At 46.5% G+C, this 14,289-nt stretch overlaps 6 protein-coding genes across 7 annotated transcripts; all 6 read right to left on the minus strand.

The window, feature by feature from the left end:
• Positions 1–401: 401 nt before the first annotated feature.
• BDBG_03251 (uncharacterized protein) lies at positions 402–2,257 on the minus strand (the record flags this gene model as incomplete). The annotated part of the gene is made up of 2 exons (XM_002626041.1): positions 402–1,550; positions 1,625–2,257. 2 exons carry the CDS (start codon positions 2,255–2,257, stop codon positions 402–404), a joined length of 1,782 nt encoding a protein of 593 aa, XP_002626087.1.
• Positions 2,258–2,535: 278 nt separating this feature from the next.
• BDBG_03252 (uncharacterized protein) lies at positions 2,536–2,919 on the minus strand (the record flags this gene model as incomplete). Its single annotated transcript, XM_002626042.1, has 1 exon — positions 2,536–2,919. The coding sequence occupies one exon, from the start codon at positions 2,917–2,919 to the stop codon at positions 2,536–2,538; it is 384 nt and encodes a 127-aa protein (XP_002626088.1).
• Positions 2,920–3,231: 312 nt separating this feature from the next.
• Positions 3,232–7,040, minus strand: BDBG_03253 (ribosome biogenesis protein BMS1; the record flags this gene model as incomplete). The annotated part of the gene is made up of 4 exons (XM_031721172.1): positions 3,232–6,525; positions 6,618–6,707; positions 6,798–6,868; positions 6,971–7,040. 4 exons carry the CDS (start codon positions 7,038–7,040, stop codon positions 3,232–3,234), a joined length of 3,525 nt encoding a protein of 1,174 aa, XP_031577620.1.
• A 378-nt stretch (positions 7,041–7,418) lies between these two features.
• BDBG_16775 lies at positions 7,419–9,131 on the minus strand. 2 transcript variants are annotated; one of them, XM_031724657.1, is made up of 2 exons: positions 8,912–9,131; positions 7,419–8,858 (listed from the first exon to the last, which is right to left on the minus strand). In XM_031724657.1, exon 2 carries the CDS (start codon positions 8,495–8,497, stop codon positions 7,940–7,942), a length of 558 nt encoding a protein of 185 aa, XP_031577621.1. In that variant the 5' UTR covers positions 8,498–8,858; positions 8,912–9,131; the 3' UTR covers positions 7,419–7,939. The 2 variants fall into 2 exon arrangements, with proteins under 2 accessions (XP_031577621.1, XP_031577622.1); XM_031724658.1 differs by having other exon boundaries at positions 7,441–8,850.
• Positions 9,132–9,791: 660 nt separating this feature from the next.
• BDBG_16776 (uncharacterized protein) lies at positions 9,792–10,518 on the minus strand. The gene has a single exon (XM_031724659.1). The coding sequence runs from the start codon at positions 10,355–10,357 to the stop codon at positions 9,995–9,997; it is 363 nt and encodes a 120-aa protein (XP_031577623.1). The 5' UTR covers positions 10,358–10,518; the 3' UTR covers positions 9,792–9,994.
• A 202-nt stretch (positions 10,519–10,720) lies between these two features.
• On the minus strand, positions 10,721–11,008 carry BDBG_16777 (uncharacterized protein; the record flags this gene model as incomplete). The annotated part of the gene is made up of 1 exon (XM_031724660.1): positions 10,721–11,008. The coding sequence occupies one exon, from the start codon at positions 11,006–11,008 to the stop codon at positions 10,721–10,723; it is 288 nt and encodes a 95-aa protein (XP_031577624.1).
• Positions 11,009–14,289: the final 3,281 nt, after the last annotated feature.

The raw sequence follows: 14,289 nt of genomic DNA on the forward strand, positions 1-14,289 counted from the left end.
AAGAATATTCAAACGAATTTCGCAAAGAAGGAAATATATATCCTCAGGTGGAGAAGGGTAATTCCAGGTTTATTTTGTTGCTGGGTTTAAATTCCTGGCTGGATGAGGTCGAGAAAGGATAATGAGAGGGGAACGAGGTTGTTCCCACAGTAAGACTTTAAAAAACAAGAGGATAGGGAGCGTAGTGGGATCGTTGTTTCATAAGCGGAAATCGACCTCAAAGAACAGGTCCAGTCCGAGCTCTAACGTGAAAGAAGACTACTTTCTCTCCTCTTAAAACGTTCCGCTGTTCTCTTGGAAGGAAAATAACGGTAAATTCCCGCCACCAGGAAAAAGAAACCGTTAGCTCAACAACATCAGTAACCTTTCCTAGATATATCGGTGGTCGGGGCTTCAAAAATCTATCCACGCCTGCTCGGTTGTAATGTTTCCCCCCTGCCATTTTGGTTCATAAAGCGCGTAAGCCAGTCACCTTCTGACTCACTCTCGCTATCACCTAGTTCGTCTAGCATACGGTCAATCGCATCACCCGCTTCATGTTCCCGTAGGCCGCTAGGCCCATTTCTTGGATACGCATCACTCGAGCCGTTGCTCGTATCGTCATCGGCAAAACTAACCTTCCGGGTAGGACGGGTCACATTCGGGGTGCTATCATGGCGTATGCCAAGACCCAAACGGCTCTCAATGGACGAGGACTGTTGAGATGAGGATCTAGGTAAGCAAGGAGGAGGGAGGGTAAGGTGCGTGCCGCTATAATCACTTTGTTGCGTTTGCTGGGAACTTGGATGATAGCCTGAATTTTCGGGGCTTGACATGAATAGCAATGTTTCGATAGCGTCCTTCTCCATTAGAGCATTTTGAGATGGTGTCCGTTGCTTCGGGAATGGCATCGTCTTGGCAGCGGCGGCGGCGGCGGTGGTGGTGGAAGAAGGAGTCGCAGACTGGCGAGATAATTGAGGTTGCGATTGAGGCGGTGTGTCGAGAATAGCCTCGGTCGAAGTGGTTGTTTGGGTCGAGGAAGCGGAATATCCTCCATCTGTAAGTGCCTGACTTCGAGGATAATAATTATAGCTCTCGGAAGCGGTCTGTAATAGGCCGTCATTAGGATTTGGCCGGCGACGCGGTCCATTGCCGTTCCCAGATACAATATCAGCAGGTGGAGCAAGACGCGGTGTATTAGTGTTTGTGAGAGTAGCCGTGGGCGGAATATATGTCCTGGCATTCCTATTTGGCGACGAGGATTTGTTACGACGAGCAGGTTCTTTCATTGGAGAAATAGACGGAATCGTGGTAGTGAAATTAGGATCCCGAAGTTTGGACAATCCATGGTGCTGTGGAGTGCCGCTAATACTATGTCGACCGCGTGAGTGCGATGGTCCTCTAGGAGAGCGGAACGGGCTTTTGAAGCCTAACGATAGGGAAGACTGAGACGCAGATGAATATTCCAATCGTGGAGGTACTGTGTAGGCTTCTTCCAACTTGTGGATTGGCCAATCTTTCTCAACTTTCGCTGCTGCGTAAGATAAACGCGCACGAAGCTGGGCGGACAACTGGAGGATGACCGGTTAGCACAAAAGATACGCGGGATAGAGAGCAGTATTCTGCTAATCGAGTATATGATTACCTCCGCAATTCTACTACCAGTTGAATCAGTGCTCATTGTCCTGGAATGGCGCGTAGTCGTGACTGTTTCTGGACTTCGGAGAGAGGCTGGGGAAGCAGCCGACTTCACATCCCCGCTAGCCGTCCTCTTTTGTCCTTGCGAAACTTCGATGGCCGTGTTTGGCCCCGGTCGGCGATCAATTGGGGATTTTACAACGGTGGACTTGAGAAGACCAGCTGAGCGGAGCGATCCGATATCAACACTTCGGGAATGGGCATGGGCATGGGAGCTTGTGGGAGCTTTCGATGGAGAGCGGGGAAATGAGAGCGGCGCATAGTCGTGGTTTGAGAGTCCCGATAACGGGGTCGATGGAGTGAGGTTTGCGTCAATTGCATCAGCAAGGGAGGATTGGGTGATAGTGCTGGAGGATGTGTTAAGGCGAGGGAGGATATTGTTGTTCATAGCTGAAATCGGTGACGATAGCTTGTTAGTATCCGTAGCATTAAAATGAGTAGGATAATTCGGGTTCGTCATTTCCCTGTCGCTGTACAATGGGACGGCCGATTGAAAATTAGAATGGTCGTTGTTAGGGAGGGATATGTCGTTGACGGGTCCCGACGACGGAGCCGGAACAGGTGGCTGGTTCGAGTACATTGCACCCGCTGGGCTCCGAAAGCGTTAAGAATACTTTCTGTTGGAGATGGCCCAAGTTGGTAGAGGGCTAGAATAGGACGGAAAAGGAGAAAGGTACCCAGCGTCCTTGATATATTATTGCGGGGGTGATGGCGGTTGCTTTGGTAGTTGCTCTGATCGGATCGGCCGTCGCGTGGCTGGAGGTTTCTACGATGACTGTCGAAAATAATTCGTTCCACACAAGCAATAATGTCACGCGAAAAGCAGACGGCCCACAGTCTAGCTCAGACTACCTTAGGCTAAGCAAGATCTTTCTGCTTTTGACCAAGGCAGTCCTCAGCCACGTTTATCTGACCAACTGACACCCTTGTAGCGTAGCTCTCTGCAGCAGCCAGGTTACAGAGGGTTCGGCGCACGAAAACTAATGGGTCGGTAAGCGGACAGACAGCGAAGTAGCGTGTGCGCGAGTAAACTGAGCGAGACCAGCCATTTTCCAGCAATGACAATGTCGTCTGCAGCCGAGTTTGCTCTGCTAGCCACGAGCCTGACACTGTGCCTCGAGATATCTCTTCAACACATGCCAATCGTCGCTCTGCGTCGCTGGACAACATGTCACGGATGAGGTCTCGACTTGCCGGATCGAGACGCGTCGCGGCGCGGTCATGTGCGCTAACACGTGACATGGAAAACGAGGTCACGTGTATTTACACCAAGTTGAAGAATGATGTCGAGGAGAAATAACAAGCTGGGCCGTTTGTATAGGCATATATCTAAGCTAATCCTTATGTAATAAATCACATATAAACGCTGGCATCCCAACCGCTGCTTTTGTAGCAGAGGGAGAAAAAAAAAAAAAAAAAAAAAAAAAAAATCCGGCCAAAAGAAAATGTCATCGTGGCCTAGTAACAAATCGAAAGCCCGACAAGTAAATATAGAACGCCTCCAATACAGTAGTTTTAACACTTAGATTAAAACCAGGGATGATTCAATAATCATCACCTTCTTTTCTTCCCCGTTCTCCCTCCCTCTCCACCATCATTCTTCCGCTTCTTCCCCTCCCGCTGCCAATACTCATCCCGCTCCCGCTTTTCTCTCTCCGCTTTCTTCTCCGCATTCTCCGCAACCTTGGCGCGATAAACCTTCCTCCGCTCTTCCTGCGCAGCTTGTCTCTTCGCGATCTTCTCGTTGCGCATGGTGGTGAGCTTCTGCAGCAGGTCGCGCGCTTTCTTCTCTTCTCCACCCAAAACCACAGCGCGTTTCTGCAGATATGACTGACTTTGACGCGGTCTCATCTTCGTAATCTGAGATTTGAAAGGAAGTTCTGCAGCTAGCTGACGAGGGACGCGGAGGGGATTGAAGTGGCGGGTGGGGCGCTCGATTGGCCTATATGCGGAGTCCTTTTCAAGCGGGGTGGGGATATTCTGCTCACGGCGAACTTCTCCTGTCAGACGCATGCCTTTCCAGCCGTGTCCATCTTCGTCATCCAACAGGTTGGTGACGGGATTGTAGTATCGGTGCGGCTTGATGGGATACCAAGCACGCAGGAACACAATATCGCTCATGAGGATTTTGTCCTCAAACGTGGCTCGGAAATGGCCCTCCGGGCGGCTCAAGGCGCGCTTAATCTGGCCGCGGATTCCGGAAACGGTGCGAATGCTGGCGCCTTCGAATTTGGCAATTTCGATAGCGGATGTAAACATATCTTTGATGAAGGCTGTGTTCCGGAAGATCTTGTACGGGTATCCGGTTAGTTTGAGCTTCTTCACAATCTCCGTAGTCTCGTCCACATTCAGAACAACTCCTGTAGCCGCTATTCGGAACCCTGGGTTTTTATTCGAGAATGATTGCACACAGCAAAAACCAGTGTTGGGAGCTACGAGAGGACCGTAGAAAGTACCAAAACAATGCATATGCTCAGGGGTATATTTCAACATGCGATTTCGTGTTCGGGAATCGGAGATGCTGTATACGGGGGTAGTCTGGAATCGACGCCAGCCAAGAGAAAATATGAGGGGATCGTTGGTCTTCAGGATTTTCTTGTGCCATCTGTGTCTTTTAATCCTAACCTGGACAAAGCCAAATCGATCTTCCGTAGGTGCCAGGCCCCCAACAATAACCGGGAAGCGCGGGTTAAATCTTGTTGAGAACTCGCACGGAACATTTTCTAACACGATTCTGGCATATGTCCCGGCTTTGTACCCCTCCGCCCTCGCTCTGGATAGTGCATCGAGGGAATCAAATTCCGCCCGGTTGACATCAAGCTGCTTTTGGAGCTTGGCCTTTTGTGCATCATACCAATCGTCTTCGCCAAACTCCTCCTCATCCTGCTTGTCGCGTCCATCTTTGGCTTTCCCAAAACCTTCGCGATCCTCTTCTTCGAAACGAAGTCGTAGCTCCTCTTTTCTCTTCGCATTTCGTTCTCTCTCCGCCTCAAGATCTTCAGGTTCGTCGTTCTCGTCGCCCTCTTTCTCTTCCTCTCCATTGACGACCTTACCGGTTTCTAGGTCCTCGAACACACCGTCTCCTTCGTCATCCGAATCATCAAACTCTCCGTCCTCATCGTCATCTTCACCTTCATCCTTACCATCCGATCCGTCACCCTTGGAAACTTTAGCACGGGCAAACCGACGTCGGATGGTTTGGATATTATCATTGTCTTCCCATTTTTTTTCAAGCTCCTCATAATCAAATACGGGAACAGTTCTATCCTCTGATTCCTCTGTGTCCACATGCGTTTTCTTGAAAAAATCGTCCTCCTCCTCGTCCTCGTCATTCTCATCATGTTCATCATCATCCGCCCCGGTCCATCTATTGACAACATCCTGAGGGGTTATCGACTCGTCATAAAGCATTCTTGTGAGGTCCGCAACACGATAAGGAATCCTTTTGCCAAATGCAGCCTTGGCATTCGCAGCCAGGTTTTCCTTCCAGCGTAGGGTTCCATCATCGACTTCATCCGAATCGTACTCGAGATCACCTTCGCTCTCCAGTTCCTGGTCCTCAACCGAAGATATCGATCCAAGATCAGAATCACTATCTGCAAAGGCGATATCATCCTCATCACGTCGAGCGGCGCCATTTTGCCTTTCTCTAAAATTTGTCTCAAAATCAGCCGGGGGCATGACCTCGTCCTCATCCTCCTCGTCCTCTTCTTCCTCTTCTTCTCCATTTCCCTCCGCACTATCATCTGACTCGAAGCCTTCATCTTCGTCCCCCAAAACATCCGTCCCATGTTCCTGATCGTCCGTGAATCGGACCGTTCTTTTTTGCTTCCGTCCAACTTCCCGCTTTTCATCCTCATCTCCACCAGCAACTGCCTCTCCATCCCTAAACAGCCGGACCCCAGACTCCGCCTGCCCGAGTAATTTCCGTTCCCCTTGTAATCCAACAACAAGTTGCTCCCCAAGGCCCCTCTCCTCATCGCCATCGGCATCCCTGTCAAAATTAGAAGTCTTAATATCGATATACACCGCATCTTTGTCAACGAGCACACCACCGACATCAGACATGGGCGCAAAAAGGAGCTTCTGTTTCTCCCCCAGCCTTCTCCGGCTCGACTTGCCTGTCGCCTTCGCGATTTCCTGGTCCATGAAGGGTGTTGGGCACGGGTCAGGTAGGGCTTCTATGGACGAGACACTCAGGTCCCCAACACCGGGCACATGCACCCGCGCACCTACCGCGGGGAAATTTGTACCGCGAAGATATCCATACAACGCAACCGTCCTATCACACTTGGGATTTTCCTCAATAGCTGTCGGTGGCGTGATATCCAGGAAGCGATCAGCGAGACAATAAGGGTGCGAGTTCCTCCATATAAGCGGCCTCGGATTTTTCATGACAGACAAAAACCGCGACAGATTATGTATCTCTCGATCCGGGTACCGCCCGTTAATAACGCCAGACAAATAAAACAATTTCGCGCCCTGGTACAATTCACTCCAGAAGCGATGTTTTAGCCGCTTCTTCGCCTGGCGGAGCGTGCTCTGTTTCTTAAAGAGGTCGAGATGTGTGAGGATCCCGAAGACGTTCCCAGGCATCCCGCTCGAAGACAGCGCGTTGAGGAATTCCATCGTCTCCATCTCAAAGCCGTAGTTGCCATCGATCATCAGCAAGACAATATCCGCAATCTTGGCGACATCAATCATGCTCGCCAGGGAGTCGGAGGGGCATTCGAGGAACGTTAACCGTCTTCGTTTCGACGTTACGACAGTGAGAGGCCCGGCTGGGGTGCTCAAGCTCTGCTTCGTATATCGCTTAATGAGAGATTTGACGAGAGTGGTTTTTCCAACCTATTTTTGAAAAAGATTCCAGAGAGATTAGCATCCACGTATCCAAACAAAAATTAAGGCCTTTATCTCAAGAACCAGTCTAGCAAACATACACCCGGAGGCCCAACCACCGCAACGATAATCGGGGGCGCCTCTTCGGGCAGGCGATCCACGAGCGGGACATGGAGTCTCTTTTCTTTAATCTATATATTGCCCCGGGGACGGTTAGTTGGGAGCAGCAAAATGGAATTTAAAAAGTCCGAACGAGGGGGTTCGGGAGGGGCGCAACGAACGTCATGAGACCTAGCGGCCTGTTTCTGTAGACGACCGGCATGCGCGACAGCAAAAGCCTTGGGATTTGCGCCTGTTTTGTTCAAGACAAGAAAGTAATACATATATTAGCTTATAGCTCCGTTCCCATAAAGTGAAATCTAAAAACCTCCAACGAAGGAAAAGAGTTGCATACCAGCTTGATCCCTATTCTTCTTTTTCTTCTCCTTCGATTTCCGATGTGGTCTGTTCGTCTGCTCCTCCATCTTGAAAAAGAAGCAAAAACAAAACAAAAAATAAAAAAAATAAAAAAAATCTTGCTCTCTCAAGAAAAGTAAAAAAAGAAGAAAAAGCCAAAGGGATTGAAAACAGAGCTGTTTGTATCTCCTGTTATCCCTCACCCAGATCCCGCTATGTCCAAAATTTTTGGTTTTCTCTGGAGAAATATTGGTTGGGTTTATCCGAGCCGGCTAGCCGCGTTTGCCCAGACTGGATTAGCGCGACTTGCCTTGTGATTGGTCATTAGAAGCGCCACAACAACTTAAAGTTCCTGAGGAAGAACGCGTATACCAGCTTAGTTAAATCAGGACGGAATACGGAATAGAGAGCCCCTTGAGCTTGTGGTGCAGGTTGATTAATTTATTTTACATTATTTAGTTTCCTGATGGAGCTTTGAAAGGAATTGGTACGCCCATTGACACCATTAACAACATGTGAGTCGTGACAGGCATCAAGCTTGTAGCTCCTGTTTGTTTATCCCAATACATGATGGTGTTCACCTGTTATGATATGTTTCAGTGAAAGGAAAGAAAAAAATAAGTATGTCCAAAATATCAAAGAAGTTGGTAAAACCATTTTAAAAGAGTAGGTGATATATCTGCTGATGGGAGTGGGTTACACCTTAGTTTTGTGAAAATGGGTGCATAACAACTAACCAGCAGAGAGGGCTTATATAGTCCATCGAATATCTCAACTCTGATAGTAATGGTAAAAGAGCGCATCCTCATCCAACCAAATGAATGTATACATCTATCCCAAACTATGTAACTAGTCATTACGGTATGCATTCGCTCCTCTTATTTCCAAGTCCATATAATACCCAACAGCAGACCACCAAACTTTCCGCTACTCCGCATCATCCAGACCTTTGTACAGTACAGGTAGCCTATCTATCATATCCTCCGGGCGAACGGCCACACAGTTTTATGGATGTGAGATTGTGCCAGCCACCACCCGTAAGAAGAGGGAGTATGTAGGCCACGCACTGTGCATCTATGGGTATTGTGACTCTCGAATTGTTGTTGTAATCATAAAACCTAACAGGATGACTGCGGCGAGGGCGATGGCGAGGGCGAACATGACGGTGCTCACAGAACAGCCCAAGCTGCTTCTGACCCCTTATCGACGCGCAGTGATCCTTCTGAGAGAAGGTAAAATACTCCAGAGAATGCTTGAGGTTGTCGATGAGAGATGTCCACATTTTATACCTGAAGCAAACACGTCTGCATCCTTTCGCTACAATTGTATCCGAACATTGTCTTGCTATCTCACGACTGTGTCTGAAGATGACCTGGGACACAAGAACAGGCCGGTCTTGTGATAGATATAGAGAAAGGAAAGATTGAGGGAACAGACCATTCCAAAACAAGAGGAGATTCACTAGAAGTACATCATTACTGGGCACATCATTCAGCAACAAGTGTTGGAAAACACATGCAATCATCTATCGGTCACTGAGGTGCAGGCAGGGAATCCACATGGAGAGGGCTAGGTGAATTCAGGCTCCTGAAGGCAGAAGGCCGGCGAGGAACGAGGGGGAAGGTCAGGGAATATGATTGGAATTCACGGCAGGCTATGCGCGAGCCTGCCCAGTGAAGAATCATCCTAGACAAGCTTGGAGAAATGGGCGAGAAGGTTGGCAAAGGCCAGGAGAGCGCTCAGGCATAAATAGAGCAGATCTCCCTCAGCGAAACAGCTCTCTGTAGCCTTATCTTTTCCGACTTCTACTAAATGTTCCCCAATCTCATCCCTTCCAGTCTTCTGCGGTCCGAAGATGTTCGCGATGAGAAGGGATATCTGTCCAACTTTGCTTGGTTGGTAACAAATTTGTGAGTTGAATTGGGTAAGGAATTCTTACCAACCGTATTCACTAGTTTCGTAGCTGGGGTGCAACCCAGATGTGTACAAAAGCAATCTTGCGCTGCATAACGAGACCCCCTTTTTTTGACTATTGTGGAAAGTTATTTCTGTAGAGTGGTAATTAGCAAAGTAATCCACCGAATGAAATTGGCGACAATAATATCAACACCATGACTGTTTCGTTTCTAGGGCCGCGCTAGGATGACTGACGTTCAACTCTGTCGCATGCACCACCTAGTAGTGTAGATAAAATGGAGATAGCTTGCGTTTTCTGCAAGAACTTCTTGGAGATGTCCTGTCGGATAACTAGTACAAGTGGTGGCCCAAGAGTCTTGGGAATTATATATATATATATATAGACACATGTCAAAGGCTCAAAGGTTCAAAAGTTAGTTAGGAGAGAGAGTTTGGTTTGCTTCGTTAGCTTAGTTGACTATTTGTATATCTGAGATGTAGTGCCCGTTCGTACCAACATGATAGTTGAATGGCTACCGTACCTTGCTTCTACTCCGCATGGCCGTCCTGGCTTCTGTGCTCCATTGAAGTCTTTTGAAGGACTTGAAGCAGAGCATCGATTTCAGCATCGTATTCTTTCTTACCGTGTCTTCGATAATCATTATCGATGGCAGGCGACACTTCACCAGACTATAAAGCTTTGTTCTTGCAGCATCATACTCTTTCCACATTTTTCTTGTGAAGTTTCATAATTGTTCTAATGAGATGATTGCGCATGATACAGCCCAGCCCAAGCTACTACTAACAGCACGCCGGACCTTCAACATAACCCATCCCGTGCCGCCTATCAACTTTTGTTATTAGTATTATTCTGGAAGATAGTTTACCCACCAGGGCAGTCACCAAGTATTAGCACCGTTGTCTTTGTCATTGTGAAATGAGCAAATGTCTGGGTTACCTCGACGGGGGGATGAGAAACGCTTTATATACAATTTGTTGCGGGCTCAAGGGCATCTCATCTTTGGGTCAAAATCGGCCACGGATATGTCTAGGTGCCAAGCTAAAGCAACCAATTGAAGCAGTTGGCTCTCAGCAGGCCTTCCTCTTTGAGTATTGTGCAGGAAGATTAGTTCCTGTCAAAGAAGGCGGGGTAAAGCACAGTGCTCCCGGCGTTGGCTTGGTTGAGAAGATTCTTCCTCAGGCATTCTTCTGAGGAGGATAGAGACTGGAATTCAACCAGTCTTGTCCTCAAAACGTCTCGCTCTTTCTGCGTTTGCCAAACCCATATCGACCCAGATAGAAAGGGAAAAGAAGCCAAATGGGTATTGCTGACAACAAAATCAGGACCATAACTCCAGATAAAACATCCTGAACCAAGGAAACTCCGCGTCGAAAGATTGTAAGATTTTGGCAACCCATTTGTCCCAGTCATCATCCCATCTGCTTGCACACCATTTCCACGGAGTATTCCCAGTAGCCAGGGTACCATCCAGCTAACTCCCAGTCTATGAGAGTCACTTCGTATTGGTTGGCATTTGAATTTGCGTCGCTGGGAAGCCGTCTAAATAACTATGATGTTTTTGCGCTGAAAGTCCGCACACGAAAACGTTGGGTTGTGGCCGCGGATATGTGGTGCGGGTATCAGCGGTCGCAAGATATTTCAAAGCCGGAGCCTCATTCAATGCAGCTTCAGAGGTTGAAGGGACCATTGATGGAGGGTGTAGGCTGTGAGGACCAGAATATACCATGCAGAAGATGGCATTTCCCAATACTTCCAAAGTACCCTGGTGAGAAGATGCCGCGTAGTTCATCAAAATACCCTCTGAGTGTCATGGCAATCTCAGATTTCTCATCATGGGTCAAGTATGCCCACTGAGTATCCAGGCTGTCTGTCACCTTTGATGTATTCCTTGACAACATAATTTGTTGATGACTCGGGTTCATTGTAAAGTGCATAAACCCGTGGGACCTTAACTTTGGTCGCTTGTTGGACATTTAGCTCTTCCAGGAGGTCAACCTGGTCTGCCCTGCCGTACTTGACAACAAAATGATCACTAACTTTAACCACCCTGTACCCGTTGTGGCTGATTAGAAGAGGGGCTTCTCTGGATCTCAGCTGGTGTTGGGAGGGAGAGAACATGGCATATCAAGGAGCAAACCAATTCCAAGCCCTGAGCTAGCGCGATCTGGGTATAACTAGCTCAGGTGTGAATCAGGCGAGGTAGAATGAGTACTTAATCTCTAACTATATGATGATGATGATGATGATGATGGCTTCACTATTATTACTCTAGACGGATTTTGCAACCACTGCGCGCAACAAATCCTTGGCGCAACAAAAATCCTATTATTATTGCTTAGTTATCCACGCGAATAGATGCGGGGGAGGGGAAGGGACAGGAAGCAGAGGGAGGAGAATGGCAGTACACATTGTACATGTACATGTACATGTTACAATAATGATTGAAAATGTATGGGATGATGATCTCTATTATTGAGTGCATACATAAATGCACTCAAGACAACAGCAGCATCTGCAGTAGTGATCAGCAATGGAACCAGTGGAGATAGACAGGTAGTTAATATGTATTCAACAATGTCAAATTCAAATCCAGCAGATTCAGAGCAGAACATCTGTGATTTCAATCTTACTATTGAGTTTAGATTATATTACTACTATATTATTATATTACAATTATATTATTGATATTATCATTGTTATTATTGTTATATTATATGTAAATAATCAAGGTGCCGGGAACTTACTTGCATTCTTCCATTGATTCCTTGGGATAACTAACTAACTTAGTTAAATAATGGTTAAATAGGTCAAACCCTCTCCCCGTCTGCCTGGTTCCTCCCGCCTTTATAACAAACATCCTTTCTCTTCCTCTTTATTTTCTCTCTCCCTTTTCCCTTCCAAGCTTGTTAAACTTTTTCTTATCCGTTTGAGTAACCAAGACATTCGCGCAAGCATTCGGTCATAATCAACCCAACTTCTTGTTCTGTTCCTAGCTTCAACCCCACAACTACTAACCTATCCAACCTCCAACCTTATCTATTTAAGGCCTATATCCCTCACCTTCTTCCCCTTCTTTCTTCTTTTTTCTTTCTTTTTCTTTTTCTTCTTCTTCTTCTTCTTCTTTTCTTTCTTCCTTCAACCTTAATTCCTATCCGAAAACCCCCTCTACCAACCACCAACTGCCGTGCGACAGTCAGCACCAATAATCCCCAGTCCAAGTCAAAGACCAAACAAGTTCAAGACCCAACAGATATCTACATCAAGAGCCACCATGCTCTTCAACGTTGGTTATCCCTCGTCTCCCCTTCTCGACAGCATCCAAGTAACCTATAGGCATCAACTAACGCTTACTCCCTTTGCGCGTGACAGGTGACTCTTAAGAAGGACGCTCCCCCGGAGGAGTTGGAAAGGTATGTTCCCGCATATACATACAACTCCCTTTTTCCCCCCCTCCCCCGTCATGCCAACTCCTACCCCTCCAAACCCGCCATCTCTTTTTACCCTTGGCGAGTGCCTTAACAATATTTACCTCCGCAATAAGAAGCTCACGAAAAAAAAAAAACCTAAAATCCAGAGCCAAGGAAGAAGCCAGAAAATCCGGCGGGACCATCAAGCACGAGTACACCTTGATCAAAGGATTCACGTACGACCTCCCTACAACCAACCCTTTTCTTTTCCTGATGCCTTTCGCTCTTCTCCTTCTCCATACATACATACATACATACATACATGAACCCATACAAGCACAACTACGTCCATCTACAAAGGATGCGATTAGCCTTCTACACCCCCCCCGGACTAAAATTAGCACAACCAGCTAACCACTTCATGGATATCACACGTCCTCTTAGCGTTGAGTACCCCGATGACCACATCAAAGTCCTCGAATCCACCGAACACCTCCACGTCGAGCAGGACGGTGAGGTCCGCACACGATAAACAGCCAGCCCCCGCTACAACCTTAACTTTCTTTCCTTTCCTCCGCAGCTTAAAAAAAAAAAAAAAAAAGAAAAAAGAAAAGAAAAGAAAAAAAAAGAAAAGAAAAAACTTCAACAGAAAGGGAGGAAAACAAACCAAAATTCCTTTTGCGATACCCTCGATATCTTCTTGTAGAGGGTGGAGGGGGGGGGAGGGGGGAATGGAAGACAGGGCAGGGGTGATGGTGGGATTTTGAACGAGAGGAGAAGAGCAAGTGCATGCGTGTCTCGGATGATCAGAGTACGAGGAAAAAGCGGGTGAGGAGAATTGAGTTAATTGTTATATTTATGGGACATTGGATTATGGATATGGATTTTAATGGATTTTATGAATTTAACGTGTTTTTTGCGATTATGCGATCATGCGAGTATGGACGTGCGATAGGTTATATAAGTTATGCAATGTAAAGGAAAAGGAGAAAGAGGGAAAAGATAACAGAAAAGAAGAAGAAAAGAAAAAAAAAGAGAGAGCTGTTGTTTTTCTTTTCTATGTATCTTTTTTTTCTTTTTTTCTTTCTTTTTTTTCCCCCTTTAATGATGTCATGGGATGAACAGCACAAATGAGACACTTTTCAAAACTGAGATTGAATAGTTAACTACTTGATATGTTTTTTTGCTGCTCTTTCTTTTTCTCTTCTTGAGTTACTTAATGTCTAGAGAGAATTCTTCACTTGCTTTGCAGATGATTTGACTGTGCTTGCAGTTAAATTAACTAGCTATGCATATCTGATCTTCTCTCCTCTTTAACTCTCATACGGAGTAACACAGAAATGAAAAGGATAAAAATGTAAAAAGAGCAAAAAAAAAGATATGAAAGGATATGAAAAGGAGAAAAAAATAAATAAATAAATAAAAGAAAAGATAAGAAAGAAAGAAGAAGAAAAAGAAGAAAGAATAAAGAATAAATTTAATCAATGACCTCATATCTTCACAGCATCCCATCATCCCGCACCACCCAAAGTTCAACCACCCTGGCCAACCCCTCATCCTCCCTCTCACTATCCTAACTATACTCCTCTCTATCCCTACCCCCTACCCTACATAACGCCATAACTAAACTAAAATTGTCTCATTATATATGATTTAGCTCCTCACTCTAACTTCTTGCGGAACCCTCACGCAGTCGGAGTCGAGCGACGACGAGCGGTCAAAAATGCAATCCCCACGCTATGGATATCTCACCCTTCCCCCCACCCCCCCCACGCGGATGATCCACAGATGCCGGGGAGCTTTCTCGAACGCCTATGGACATCTCTTAAAAATATCTGACCTAAGCATAATATGCAGAAATGCAGAAAGGAAATATGAGTTAAATGATATTTGTGAACGCAAGATGTAATGTTCCGCAAAAAGTTATTTCTCTGGATTAAAAAAAATGCATGCACAAATATAGAGGTGGATTCCTAGTACCTAATGGTGGGA

Source organism: Blastomyces gilchristii (genome assembly GCF_000003855.2).
Source record: "Blastomyces gilchristii SLH14081 genomic scaffold supercont1.5, whole genome shotgun sequence".
In the NCBI taxonomy this organism is placed as follows: Eukaryota; Fungi; Ascomycota; class Eurotiomycetes; order Onygenales; family Ajellomycetaceae; genus Blastomyces; species Blastomyces gilchristii.

Bases quoted from the DNA above. Each gene is read 5' to 3' on its own strand.
- BDBG_16776 (XM_031724659.1), bottom strand. From the start codon at position 10,357: ATGGTACCCTGGCTACTGGGAATACTCCGTGGAAATGGTGTGCAAGCA.
- BDBG_16775 (XM_031724657.1), bottom strand. From the start codon at position 8,497: ATGATTGCATGTGTTTTCCAACACTTGTTGCTGAATGATGTGCCCAGT.